At 40.6% G+C, this 14,977-nt stretch overlaps 1 protein-coding gene across 3 annotated transcripts in view; it reads left to right on the top strand.

Moving 5' to 3' along the window:
• The window catches only part of BRF1 (BRF1 RNA polymerase III transcription initiation factor subunit), a 178,306-nt gene that overhangs the window by 10,848 nt on the left and 152,481 nt on the right, over nt 1-14,977 (top strand). For 2 of the 3 annotated variants that reach the window (XM_052783393.1, XM_052783395.1), the window contains exon 2: nt 3,867-3,947. The exons of the other annotated variant lie outside the window; for it this stretch is intronic. In XM_052783393.1, coding sequence (XP_052639353.1) covers nt 3,867-3,947 — 81 coding nt within the window. The remainder of the gene's footprint in view (nt 1-3,866; nt 3,948-14,977) is intronic. 3 annotated transcript variants of the gene reach the window in all.

The raw sequence follows: 14,977 nt of genomic DNA, 5'->3' as shown, positions 1-14,977 counted from the left end.
GAGAAAAGAATTATTTTGGTTACAGACTTAAGTAGTTTTGTGTGTTCAGAAAATGTTAATCACATCATTTTGCTATTGTAGGCATGAATTGTGATGGGACATTTACTTACTTGAGTAGGAAGCTCATTAATTTTTCTTAGATTATCTAGTCTACCCTGATTATGAAACTGTTGGTGTGATGCAGTCTGCATTCTTTACCAGATCCAGATTTTTTGCTGGGTCTGTAAATACGTGGGTTTTAAACTGAAGGTTTTTCCCCTACCTTGTCCTGAAGAAAGGGCTGGTGTTTTTTGGTTTTAATTTCACAGGGAAGGATTTTGGTAGGACTGGTCCTATCAAATAGCAGATACACTTCAGGTCAAGTTGCAAGCAGCTTCATTCTCTGTCTTCACTTGCTCATTTATGTAGAGGAAACAAAATCCATAATGCTGGGACTGAATCTGTTTCTTCCCCAGGTGTTAAATCTGAAACTCAGCATGTCACTAGCTCTCAGAAAAATGCCTGTTAAGCTGCAGATGCACGAGTGGCTGCTCTTTGTCCCCTCTGTGTGGAGGGATGTGATAAGTGCTCTTCCTGCTATCTGTCGTCTCTTTGTTGCTGTTCAAGGTTACCACAGACTTCAAGCTTTGCTTGCTCCTTTTACTGCTTGAGGAACATTTTTGTAGAGAAGCGGGGTGACGTGTCTTCCTTTGTCAGTGGGTCGGTGGAGCAAAACAGAAGCAGCCAAGGTGCTTGGGTTTGACCTTGCACATGGCAGCTGTGCCCTCAGTTGTGCTGCACAGAGCAGACGTGGGGATGGCTTGAGGGACAGTCGCTGTAGTTCAGCACTTGAGTAATGCAGGGTTATGGGCTGGGTCTGGACCCACGTAAGCTTTGACCGAGTATCGTCAAGTTTTCAGGTGTTTCTCCTTCATCTTCAATTCTCTTTTGGTGTCTTGGGGGACTGTAGCCCACTGAGAGGACCACAAAAAAGTTGAGTAGCTGTACTTCTGAGCTGCATAACACATCTCTCCACACCTTCTGTTGTCCAAAATTTCATGTAAACATCCGAAGCTAACTTGGAGAGGAGGCTTCAGTTACGCAAAGCTGAGAATCTGAGTTAGTTTCTAAAAATAATCAGTAGATGACAATGTACCTTGGGAGGTGCCACCTCATGAAGGAGGGTATTTGAGTTGGCTTAGGGAAATATTAGTGTTAATGTTGAAGATTTGGCAGGCAGTACTTGGAGACACCAAATACTTCTCGGATATATTTTTGTATATCTTGAAAGCTGAATGTGAAAAACCAAAAGCTTGTTTAATTCGCTTTTGAAGTTGTAGAGGGAAAAATGGAAAAGGTCAAGAAATGTAAAAATTTCAGTTAAGCTGGGATGTTAATTTGGTTGCGTCTAGTGATTGCTGTTCCTTTCCTTTGTACTTTTTAAATGACTAGCTTTGTAGGGATTTTTGTCTTTAAATGAATTTGATGATTTCACAGTTTTCTTTTTTAAGAGTTTATCTTTTTATTACCCAGCTGAACAGTTACGTTAATGAGTTTGGTTTGCATTCTGCATGTAAAGATGAAAGCTGATGGTGAGACTTCATAGTCAGTGGCAACATTAGTTTGCAGTTCTGAGAGTGTAAGTGCTCAACAGACTAGTTTTCTGTCAGTTTTCAAAGCCAAATGCTAATTAGAGATGTACAGTCTTTCCAGTTAACTCGCTGAGAAATGGGCACAACAACTCTGATAGCAGAATTTGTCTTTCAGATAGCTCTGCTAGGATCTGCTGCAGACTCTATAGCTTGGAAAGAAATTACTTTTATGTACAATGTTATATCTCGATGTCTAATGAAGAAGAATCTTAAAGAACAAAACCACTAAAGTCTCAGCTTAATTTTATTTTGTTTTTATTCTTTCTGGATTTTAGCTTCTGAGTAAGTTATTTTGTTAATAGTATTGCTTCTCACTACTGTAAGACTGCTTTTGCGCAAGCTTTTTAGTAGTGACAGGGAAACCTGTAAAAGAGTAAGGTAGCTGTTTTGACAATGATGGTCCAATAGAGTTCAGTATTTTGGTGTATTCAAAGATAGAGGGGACTGAAAAGTGGAGCCTTTGTTCTCAGGAGGGGGCAACGGTGCCTTTGATGCAAGTGCTGGATGTGCCTGCTACCTCCAGCCTGCCCTGCAGTTTGTTCCTGCTCTTGCCCCGCAGTTTATGGCCTCCTCCACTGTACTGATGCTTGAGTGTGTGCTCTCCTGCTGCAAATCAGACAAATGAGGTAGCCTGTGGTAAAGCAAACCCCAAAACAACAAAAAAAGGAGGGTAGGAGGTAGAATTCCTGAAGTTAGATTTGCTACTGAAGAAAAGGAACATAAAACTATTGCCACTGTTGATATAATTTTTGCCAGGTAATCCATTCTTATTAAATGTACACCAAAAAATGTTATGTGTGCTAGGGTAGTTTGGTAACCTCTCTCTGTTTTGCCTCATCGGTTTGTTTCAGAGCATTTGTGGAAATATGAGACTGTACCTATAAGAATAGCAAGGAGGTGCTGCTGTCTATAATAGTCTGGAGCAAATAGAGTTGGGAGGGTTACCTCTGTATCTAGTGAGGAGGTCACTATTGAATATTTTTCATTTCTAATTGAGATGTTGAACTGAAGTACTTAAGCTGTGGAGCATTTATGTGGGAGCTTCCAATTATTGTTTGTTGAAAGGATCTGTTAATAAAGTGAAGGTGAAATCAGTTTCTGTTGTGGATAGCACTGGGAACCTAATTTAAAGGTTGTATGGAAAATTAAGCTTCGAAGACTTATAGACAATAATTCTGCAGGAATATTAGCTTTTCTGTATGTTTCTATTCCAACACCATTCTAGTTTGTTCTAGAGAACTGGTGTAGGATGAGAAAACATAGCTACAAGAATTTGAGGAAAAACTGTAGGCATCATAGGCAACAAGATGACGTTTTTCCCCTATTCTGAAGAGCAGACTACTTGAATTAAGAAGTCCAATTACTAACAAATTACTTGTTTTAAGTCCTGTGCAATTTAGCTTTTTGGTCTCACTTGCTGTTAAGCTGATAGATTAGAATATCCTGCTTGAGGTAGCCTGATTGTTTTTAAAAAAACTTCCTGCTTTAGTGGCAGACTATTTCTGTCCTTGGTAGTTTAATTACCTGTTCTGCGAGATTGGTTTGCATGAGTAGTTCCATTGACTCCCAGCAGACTCTGCATTCAGGCTTCTCAGCATTGGCACAGATGCATAAACCAGTCTCTAGTTTATGCTAATTTACAACTCATTTTAGTCTCCAGCCTTTCAGGGTATAAAAGTAGCAGTTCCAGACTTGGAGTTTTTGTAGCCTAGGTGTCCCTGTGTGTGCCTAATGTTAAACTGAAGTTATTTTAAAGTAAGTGTTACATCTGTAGTAGCCAACACAGTCATTATTGAATGCTAAACATGTTTTATGTTCTGTAGTGCCAGTAATTAGCTATTAAAATTCTGTATTGAATATTCTTCAGACCAAAAATATTAATTAGGCAATTGTTTCATCATTTACTTTGAGAAATATTTTACAATATTGATTTTCATGTTCTACCTAAAATAGGGGTTGCGACATTTTTGTACTTTCTTTGGAGCTGAGATTTGGAGGGTTTATGGAGCCATGTAATTCTTATGGTATCCCAAGGAAGAAATAAATTGCACAGGATTTGTACTTGATGACTTAAGCACTTTTGTTGCCCTTCTTAATGTAATTTGGCATGTTGTAAATTATATAGATACTGAATATAGTGGCACAATAAGTTTTTTAATATTTTAATTCAGTTACTGCATTTGACATGTCTGTCTGTCTCTTTTTCCCTCCCCCCCCCCCCCCCCCCCCCAATAGGTGCAGGCAAAACACCAACTTTAGGAGGAGGATTCCATGCCAATCTGGGAAAGGAGTCACGAGCACAAACTCTACAGAATGGTACTTGCAAGCTTTAGTCCTGTTGCCATGACTTCTTTTATCAATATGGTTGATTACAATTAATTTTTAGTTTTGAATGTGACCTCAAAACCTTGGCAGGCCACTCGTTATTCAGTTGGCAAGTCTGCCTAGTGCTGATTTTACATTGTGCTCTTATTTGGTTGTTATACCTGATTTATGAGGTCAGGTAGCTGGCTGGCAAAGGGTAATGGCACCTGACAATACTGTTGTAGTTTAAAAGGGCCTTTTCAAGGTTGACATGCCCATTGCACCTTTTCATTATCTGTTAACCTATTGTGGCTTTTTATTTTATCAGTTTTCAGGGTTCTTGAAATGCTTTATGCATGTTTATTTTTAAGTATAATTGTTCAAATGCTTTTGTTTTTATGCAGTAGAAGTGTGAGACAATGCATATATTTATGCACACTTCATAGTAATTGTGCTTAATATGTGACTGTTGAATAGAAAGGGGGAAAAATGGAAAAAAGATTTTAGTGTCCAGAGGATATTTAAATAAATACTCTCATTACATGCTATACATTCTAATTTAGTTCTATATAATCTACACTCTTTAAAGAGAGTGAATAAAAACAGCTTTAATTCCAGAAACAGAATGGTCTTCCTGTTTCAATTGCTGTTACTCATATCCATGGACAGGAGTTGTCATTTTTTGGCTAATTAATACTCTTGTCTCGTGACTTTTCAAGATGACAGCTGATGGACTGTCATATCAAAGACTCAGAAGCTGACGTGTAATTAACCAAGGGACGTAGATGGGATTTACTGATACGGTGCTCATTTTGGGGGGATATTTTAGACAAAGGTATTTTCCTAAATTAAAGTATTATACGTGCAACTCAAATACAGAAAATCTTATCTGATCCTATGCCTGCGTAGGTATACAAAGGATAAGATTGATCTGATGATATATCTCCATAGGTACAGAAAGGTTAATATTGATCTGTGTTACTGAAATATAGCCAGGTTGCTTTACTCATCATTATTCAGCTGATTTATATACAGATTGTTTTATATACAGAATGTTTTATTCAGCTGTTTGTACTGAACAGTATTGAGCCCTGCTTGTTTGGCAGAGTAAAGTTTGCACTTTACGTGAGCTAGTTTGAGAGTCAGGTCCAGAGTTACTATCTTACAAGTTTTAAAAATGCCTGTATAAAGTTAACCTATATAAGCAGTAGAAAAAGACCACTACAATACTTTTTACGGTTAGTGAAGTTTGGTTTTGGATGAAGGCACTTTAATCAAAACTCTAATTTTGCACAGGCACTTTAAAAATAAATTGGCTTGTTGTGCATAAGGACTGCCCAGTTCCTTGTCTTTAATTGTAAAAAAGTAAAATGCTGAGGAGAAAAAATCCTGTCCTATTGCTTCTTGGAGTGTTTGAATTCTTCAAAAGCCGTTTTGGTTATGCTGAAAGGTAATCACAATTAAAGACAGCGTAGGCGTTTTTCTGGAATCTAAACATGGCTTCTTTCTTGGATGAGTGTTTGCTGGGGAATACATCTGAGCATCTTCCTTCACCACAGCTTTTGTGTGTGGGGGCCCACCTAATCATACACAATGATTCTGACTTGGCTAAAGTCTATCAGCATCATATACAAGAAATTGTAGTTGCTTTAAATGAAATTATCTCCCAAACAGTTTTGAAACGGGAACATAATTTGTCTTTTTACCTGTATCTGTCTGAGGCTCTTTACGGGTTTTCTTCTCTTTTTTGTGGCTATCCTTTTGATCTTTGATTTCTGTAGCCAACCTGTGTTTGTCATGCTGCCAATCTGTCTCTGGGAAAGTTCTTTTCAATGAGCTAAGTGATGTTCTTGCTCACTCCCAGGCATGACAACAGCAGCTGATATTTCAGGTAGAGCAATTGGTGTTTGAAAGGCTTTTCTCTCTGCTGCTGTATAATGAGCTGGTTGTCTGCTGCATTTAATCACACTTTTAGCTTTACATAGTTTTTAATTGCAAATTGAGCTATGGCAGTGAGCTTACAAAATCTCACCCTGCCACTGTATGCCCATGATCATGGCTGCTTTTTTGGTGAAACTATGTTAATATCTATTGTATTTAGACTTGAAAGTGTAGCAAGGTAAATGAACTTACTGTATATATTTTAAAGAAAAAGTGTGGGTTTGTTCATTGAGTGAAACTGAAGTGCACTGATAGTTGACTGTATTAAAAATGAACAGTTATCCTTGGAGCACTACGCTGTCTGATCAGAAAAAATGCTGAGCTACTTATTTATTTATTTGCTGGTACTACTACGTTTGCATTTCCAAAGTTAACTGAGTTGCAAATGAACTGCTGAAATTAGCTTCCATCAGGATGCTGGTGCAGCACAGCTTGTGAGCACGCTTCAGGAGGCCTACTTGCTGATGGCTCTTACGTCAAGGCTGCCTGCTACCTTCAGTAGTGTAAGCATACGATTTTCTCATATATGGTGCTCTATACAGGCTATTGCCACAGGGAAGAAACAGACTCTGGAAAGCAGGGATGGGTGGTGGAGCCCAGATTGCTCTGGAGGTCGTCCCCAGTGTATTTGAGAGCAGCTGAGAGCATGTGTGTGTGTGGTCTGAGAGTGTTGGCAGGTCTCGCACTGTGCCTGTTCTGCTTGCCAGCAACCTGCAGGCTTGACATGATGCAGGGAAAAGTCCAGCAACGGAGCAGGGACTTGCTGTTTTTAAAAAGAAAAAACCCAACAACCTTCCTTTGCTTTCCCGTCCCTCCCCCATGTAGTTTGGGCCAAATTCTTCCTTGCCGTAATGTCTGTCTTTTGAGGGGAGGTGAAAGGGAGGTGATGTGGGCTCGCTGTCTCTTACTTGATCACTAGCAAAGCAGCTGGGGTTGGCTGAATGTATGATGCTGCTATTTTTTGAGGCTTTTAATGAAAAGATATTCAGAGTTAAATGAAAACCAGTTTTTTTACTAGAATGCCTAAGGTAATAATTTTACAATTTTTTTCTTTTCCTCCATTCTAAAGTGAAGAAATGCAGAAGTAAAATCTCCCAACAACTGCTCAACAGTTCTGGACTGTTCTACAAAATCATTATTTTGTGTATTGGTGTTTATATGTTTATGCTCTAAACAAAGCCATGGGCAAACCTTGAAGGTTTTATAGTTTCCAGGTTTGTAAGAATGTCTAATACACAGAACTAGTCTCCCTTATCACACGTGCCTTTGCTGTATGTTTCCTTGCTATTTATAATGTGCTGGTGCATGGCAGTTCATAGTCTCTGCCTTTCTTTGCTGAACCAGCTGATGTTTGTGGGTGTTCGTTTGGGAATTGGCTGCTTATAAAAACTGGAGTCTTGTTTACACTTGCTAAAATATTTATGCAGGAAAGACTTAATACTGTTGTATTTGTTCATAATCAGTTTCAGTGTGTGGTACTGTGCTAATTGAGCGTGCTAAGCTCCACAAGTTCAACGAGCTCAGGTCCACAAAATGCTTCATATCTGTTCATAGAGCTCATTTTTTGTAGTGAAAACCTGGACATCTATGCAATGATGTGAAGAGGTGTTTTAACTTTGTTTCAAAGGATTAGACAAAATAGCCAAACAGTACTGTTTTTGTGAGAAAGAATTATGAATAAAATACTAGCTCAGAGAGGGGACCCTTTGACAAGACTTCTTCCTCTGTTGTCTGGGCCTCTTCAAATTGCTACAGTATTGCCCAACTTTTATGGTTACTTACAGGGCTGAAATGCAGAGTTCTGTCTCTTTAAATCTCATTTTACAGCTCTGCTGCATTGCATAATCTCTCTAAATAGCCAGTTTATTCTTGTTTCTTTGCAGGCAATCTGCTCTCACTATATCCATGTTGGAGTCGTAGTTACAAGGGAGTTGTTCTTGCCTTGGAGCTCTGATACTTTCAATAGTCTTCAGTGGCCAAAAAGAAAAGGGAGAGGGGAAGGAAGGTCAATGGCATGATTATAACTTGAAAGCTTCAGTTGCAGATATTCAAATTTGGTTTAAACTAAGTTTGAAGATTGCAGCTGCATCTAGCTTAATCCAATTTCTGAACTGTTGTGCTGTGTTTTTAATCATTTCTTTAAATGAATGTGTGTTTTCCCTCAGTCCTCTTAAATACCAAAACATAGCTAACAGTATTTTAATGCTAAATAGAAGGCATTTCTGAAGATGTTCTCTAATGCATTTTTGACTGTTTACATTTAAACTATTTGCTTAATTCTTTAACCTTCGTTGTCATCACGAATTTCATAGCTGGTTTATTACAAGTGATTATGGAGGGCTCTACTCCCTGCCAGAACTATACAGCGTGAATTAGACCAGGACAATATATTATACGCTTGAAGAACACAAGTATCCAAAGAAGAGGAACAGAGAACACTATTTAACAAAACGAAAACAACAAGGGAGGAGAGTATAGTAGAATCCCAGAATAATTTAGATTGGAAGGGACCTCTGGAGGTCCACAAAGTGGTGGCTTTGAAGTTGCATTAAGCTGCTCAGGGCCTAGAGCAGCTGAGCTTTGGGTATCTCCAAGGAAGGATATGATACAGTCTCTCTGGACAACCTGTTCTCTAATGCTTGACCACCCTCACCATGAAGAATATTTTCCTTGTATCTAGTCAGAACTTATTTTGATGAAATGTGACTCTTGCCTCTTGTCCTTTTGCTGTGCGTCTCTGGCAGTTCTGGCTCCATCTTCTGTACAACCTCCCACTGAGTAGCTGAAGACACCAATGAGACCTCCCCCTTAGCTTTGTTGTCTTAAGACTGAGCAAATTCAGCTCTCAGCCTCACGCCATGTGCTTCAGTCTCCTAATCATCTTAGCGGCTCTCTGCTGGACTTGCTCCAATATGTCAATGCCTTGTCTTGTGCAGGGGAGTCCTGAACTGGACAAAGTACTCTAAATATAGTCTCGCAGGTGCTGAACAGGGGATAATAATCACTTCCCTTGACCTGCTGGCGACAGTCTTAATAATGCAGCTCCAGGATGCAGTTAGCCTTCATCACTGCAGTTGGGTGCTGCTGAGTCATGTTTGTTTTTTTGTCCATGAGGAATCTAGATCCTTGTCTGCAAAGCTACTTCCTCCCAAACAGTTCCCAGCCTGTTTTGTTGCCCTGCAGTTCTTCTGTCCCAGGTGCAAAAAAATTGCATTTGCCTTGTTGAACTTCATGAGGTCTCTGTCAGCTCATTTCTGCAGCATCTTAAGATTCTTCTGAATAGCAGCTCTGCCCATCAGTGTATTGGCCATTGTCCCAGTGTGATGTCTGCAGGCTGGCAAAGGGAACCTTGTGTCCCATTGTCCATATTGTTAATGAAGGCATTAAACAGTATTGACTTCAGTATTAATCCCACTCGTAAGTCTGATGGTTAAAGTGCTGACCACTACCCTTTGAACCTGGCCAGTTTTTCACCCAACTTGCAGTTCACCCGTTTAGTCTGTACCTCCTCAATTTGGCTGCCAGGGTGCCTAGGCAGAATGATGAAATGGGGCGAAGGAAGAACAGTGGTTACTATTTACCTTGACTGCAGTGTGGCTTTTATTGCAGTCAGGCATGATCTGCCCTCATTAAATCTGTGCTGGTGGTTCCTGGTAACTTTCTTACCTTTTGTGTGTTTGGAAATGGTTTCCAGGTAGATTTCTTCCATAGCCTTCCAACAGGCTGAGGGGAGGCTGACTTGCCTGTAGTGTCCTACTTCCCCCTCCGGAAGAAAAGCCTGATGCTTGCTGCCTTCTAGTCATAGACAACTTCCCCTGATTCCTACAACTTTTTAAAGATGGCAAAGATGCGTCTTTTTTCCAGCTCCCTTAGCATTCTCAAATGTATCCCATCCAGTCCAATTGACCTGTGTATGTAGATTTTGCTTAAGTGAGTCCTTGATCAATCTTTCTCTACCATGGGTAATGCTCCATTTCCTCCAAACTCACATAGAGACACCTGTGAGACCTGAAAACAGACATTGCAACAGAAGGCCAAGGAGACTCATGAGCTGCTATAAAGCCAAGCTGCTACATGCTCTGCCTGCTCAGCTTCCTGTACATCAATATGGAGTGTCCTTGTGCTTTGGGGAGACTGTACTTGAAGACTGAGCAGTCCTCCTGGCCCCTTTGGCCTTCATGGCAGTACTTCAAGGGGTCCTGCTTACCTGCTTCCTTCTCTGAACAAACTGAAGCCTGCCCTCTGAAATCCAGTGTTGTCATTATGGTACCCATCTTCCTCACACCCCTCAAGATCTTAAAGTTTATCATCTCAGGGTTGCTGTAGCCAAGCTTGCCATCAAACTTTACGTTCTCCACCACTTCTTCCTTTCTAGAGAATGGTAGGTGTATCACAGTGCTTCTCCTACTCGACCTGTTCCTGACATGCTCTAGAAGTCCACTTTATTGCTTGTGCCCCACTACGATTCCCTTCCAGCAGATGCTGGGGCATTCACCATGAGAACCAGGACATCTTCCTGTTGCCTAAAGAAGGCTTCATCTTCGAGATCAGGTGGTCTGTAGCAGGTGCTCATGACAGTGTTTCCTTTGGCCTTGCCTCTCATCTAGACCCATTAATTTTTTATTGGCCTGTCACTTGTTTTTCAGCAGAGCTTCACACATTCAAGCTGTTCCTTTGTGTAAAATGAGTCCCCTGTCACCTTCCCTTTCTGTCCTTCTTGTGGAGCCTGTAACCATCCATTTCATGACTCCAGTCACGTGAGCTGTTCCACCATGTGTGTCACCCCCCAGTGAATTTGTAGTTTTGCAGCTGTGCATAGACTTTGAATTCTTCCAGATTGTTTCCTTTGCTGGATGCAACCTTTTCTTTGACCTTTCCTCCTGTATCAACCCCTGTCTCTGGCTTTGATTTCAGTAATGAAACTTCTAGTCTAGTCTCTCTGCCATTTTCTTGTCCTTCTTGCTTTCATTTCTGTTGGGATAGAAGCTAATCCTAATCCTCCCATCTCCACTTTCAGTTAGTAGCCCATTGGGTTTTCTCTTGCTGTCCTTTAAACTAACCATTGCTTAAAGTTCTCCTTCTCTGGTTTTGTCTTGTATCCTCCTAAACTTCTTTACTCACTAAGACTTTGAAAGACTTCCTCTTCTGGCCAGACCATTGCTTCAGTTTTACCCTCTTTGATCTGCCTACTGCCTTGTCCCTTATGAGTCCTTTGTTATCATTAACAACTTCTATCTCATTTATTTCCTTTGTCTTTCCATTTGATGTGTTAACTTTCTCCATCTCTCCTTGAAAGAGAATAAAGGGCATCTTCCCCTTTTCATTTGGGATGATCTTACATGTTTTTTGTTTGTGGGAGGTTTTTTTGGTGTGTTCTTTGTTTGTTTGTTTGTTTTGGTTTTTGTTGTTGTTGTTGTTGTTGTTTCAAGTGCAACCTTTTCCTTTGGTAAACTTCTTCATTCTCAACATACCTCTTCCATCTAGTCCCATGTCATGGCTTGAGCTAGGGTGGCAAAGTTTAGATGTCTGCGTGAGCTCATCATCCTGAACTCCTTTCAGGGTCCCTGTATAGAGACAGACAGATTTAGGGTATGATTAATTGAATCTGAAGGGAAGTCAAATGACTCATTCTCTTAAGTGTCTGTTTCTCTTCACTTAACTGAAGAGAAGTCTAGATTGACTAAGCTCAGATGCTCATCTCTGAAGATAAGGGTGATGAATCCTAAGCTTTTGTGTCTGTGTTTGTGTATCTCCTTGTTGACACAGACTTAACATGGCCAAAACTGAACTACTGAATTGCATCCTACTGCTCTTCCCTTTTGCATGTTAACAAGTTTAAGCTTCCTCCCTTTGAGGCCACTCACAGCTTTCTCTCCTCCTGTCTTGTAGATCTGTCCTCTCCAGTGTCTGCTAAAACATGGCTGCGTCCTAGCCATAACGCTCGCATGTTTATTTCTTGCACAAGTGTCTCTTGACTTTCATTGCTCTTCCTCTCTGATCAGAACATGCTCCAGAGACAGGAAAGCAGAAAAGTTGTGACCTGGGATGTTAAATCTTTGGTACCTTAACATGTTCATCGAAGAATTTTAAAAGGAATGTTATTTTCCCAACCTGTTTGCCCTTTCACATTAGTGATCACTGTTACTTACCACATAACAGTTCAGCGGGGAACTTGTCTGGTGTTACTAGGCTGTTGTGTTTGTGTTCCACCTTGCTGGACCTTTGTCCTTCTGAGGCTTGCTTGAGTGTCAGCAGGTAGAGGCTTTCCTGGTCCTCTGCTTTGATGCAGGCTCTGCTAAGTCGCAGAAGCATAAGGCACAGTTCAGATGCTGGAGTCTCTGATGGCTGACCTTCAGGGCATCTCAATAGCTTACACAACTTTCTCAGAACTTCAGCTTTCAGGGTTTGCAGTCAACTTCACTAATCAGCAAAGACTTGAAGAGACAGACAAACCACTTAAGAAAAACAAACAAAAAAAACCTCAGAGGCAGAAAACCCACTCTTCAGCCAGCATAAGTTATTCCAAGAATTTGGATAAAAGCAGCAGAAGAATGCATTTCCCTGCCTGTTTCCTTCTTACTCTTGGGGACCCATGGAGTTTGATTCAGAGGCATCTGAGGAAGCTGGAATCCTTCTGGTACTGTGGCTTCTCCTTCAGCACATGGAGAATCTCTTCTTTCTTAGATGGCTAATGAGACCCTGTGCTTCATGATTTCCAGTTATCTTTGTTAAAAGACCAGTCAAGTTCATCAGCTGATCTGGGACAACCTTTTGTTTATGAATTGATTAATTAGGTCCTACTTGAGTTCAGATTTGAAAGTTTTTATTGTCTTAACCCTTGGCCATCTTTGTGATAGGGAATGATGAATAAAGTACCTGTCTCGGGTGCTTTTGATGCACTGCTTGTCCTTACAGTGACAGTATCAGGGGAGAAGAATCCATGTCTCCTATAATGAGGTCTGTTACATTTCTAATGAAGAGGGTCTGGGATCCTTCAAGTAAAGAGTAGCGGATCTGCTGGAGGTAATGTAATGGTAGGACTTTGCCAAGAAACTGATGGGTAACTTAAAACTTTGAGCACAGCATCCCACCCAGTTGAAATACGTGAGTCAAGCTTTGCTGGTGTTCCTTATTCTGTTCCCGTGTTTGCTTAGCCAGAAAAGGGAAAAATTAGAAAAGGCACTTCTAAAATTCCTTGGAGGTGTTGGTTCAGTATGTATGTGGACTCAGGACGATCTCTGTTGTTACTTTTAATTTTTAAGATTGCTCTTGAAGTTGAAAAAATAAAGAAAAGAAAAATTGAAGTCTTAATCAAATGAGTTAACAGATGACTTCTGTTGTCTTAACTAATAACAAAAAATGTTTGCATGTTCAGCTGCTTTGAGTTGGTCTGTTTGTGACTGGAGTTAAAGGCATCTTTCATGACTCCTTTGCTCTGTCTCCTCTCCTGTCTCTGCTCTGTCTCTTAGTTTATTAATTGGCTGTGGGCAAGTAAACTGTTGTGCCAGGGAAGTGCAAATCTCTGCTTCATTTTGACAAACAAAAGAAGAAATGCCTTCTAAAATTCTGCATGCTTGTGAAAGTTCTTGCTCTGATATTAAAGTTTTGGCCTCTCATATCTTAAAATTTCTCCCTGTTAACTTTGACAATTTCTGTGTGACATAGAGTAGGACAATATGTATCACGTTCGTGGAATTCACTGATGGAGATTTATCTCCCTACAGCCTTGTGTAGGTAATTGGAACCTGTCATTTCTCTTGAGAGCAATACTTTACTTAAAGACAGTTTACCTAGCGGTGCGAATGTTTTTTAAAACATTCGCTTCTTCTAGTACCATTCACAAGGAGATGAACTTGGATATTAATAGGTCTACCTTCCCTCTTGTACAGTGTGGCAGAGAATAGGCAACTGCCTCTCTCCTCCTTACTCCCCCTCCAGTAATGTCTATAAAGTTCTGTGCTAGTAATCTGCCTCTTCTAACAAGCTTCTGGATTAAACCATTTTAGCTTTGGAATGTTGTTAGACAAGCTGAAAATATACTTCAGGTAACATAGCTTTGGTTTAAGTTCCATGTAGCTGCTGTTCTCTTTTTTGGTGATGGAAACTAGATATGCCACTTATATGGCATAGGACTGTCTTTTAAACATTCAAATGTAAGTTTTGAAGCGTTTGTGTCATTTTATGGGCACTATGGTTCAAAACCTGGGAGGGACAATGTTGTTGCTTTTTAATGCTGTGTTCTCTGATAGTGCCTAGTTACTTTTTCATGTGTTGAAAGTGCCTTCTTTTTTTTGCTCTATGAAATAAATTGGAGAGCTGGTGATGTGACACTGCAGGGAAGCATTCCCTAAGCCTGAGGGTCTGCAAGTATGATTTGCTGGTGGAGCTATTGCAGTTTTCTTGGAAGATGGCTTTTCTTAACTACTGGCCACAGCATTAAACTTCTGGGCCCTCAACAGGATTAACAAATAGCAGAAAAAATTCAGTGCCTCTATATACTGTTTTTATAAGGAAGACTATGATTTATTTGCTTGCATTCTTGCAGACATGCTTGTACTCATTTCACCTGCACTTTGCAGCTGGACATGAGTTAACTGTGATCCCAAGCTGCTTTCATCTTGTTGTGGCTGATGGTCTTGGAGGAACCAGCATGCATCTGTTGGTGTGGGATACAGGTGGCATCAGCTCAAGTGTGTCTGTGGAAGGATGTGCAGGCGTTGTATTCCTATTGCAGGGCTGTAACGACACCTGCCCAGGCACATCTGGCACCGTATCTGTCACAGGCGCCCAGTGGTGGCTGAGGGAGCAGTATCAGAGCAGTGCATGTGGTGATGCTTCTCCACAACATTATCACCTCATTCCTTGTGCAGAAGTGCATGTGTAGCTTTGATTGTTCTCGTTGCCTTCCCAGTTGTGTGATATGTCCTCCCAGATGGACGAGCACTGCTATTGCATATGCTATTCAAAAGTCACTTGGGCAAAGACTTTGGCTCCTGCTCAATGCCATTGCTACTGCAGCCTTTCTCAGGCAAATACAGTACACTGGTGGAAGACCCAAATGTAAACATAGGTAGTAAATACAAATGAATAGAAGCTACAGG

The sequence above is a fragment of the Harpia harpyja genome, chromosome 3, assembly GCF_026419915.1.
Source record: "Harpia harpyja isolate bHarHar1 chromosome 3, bHarHar1 primary haplotype, whole genome shotgun sequence".
In the NCBI taxonomy this organism is placed as follows: domain Eukaryota; kingdom Metazoa; phylum Chordata; class Aves; order Accipitriformes; family Accipitridae; genus Harpia; species Harpia harpyja.
The sequence above is the reverse complement of the archived record's forward strand: the minus strand, read 5'-3'. Positions and strand labels throughout refer to the sequence as shown.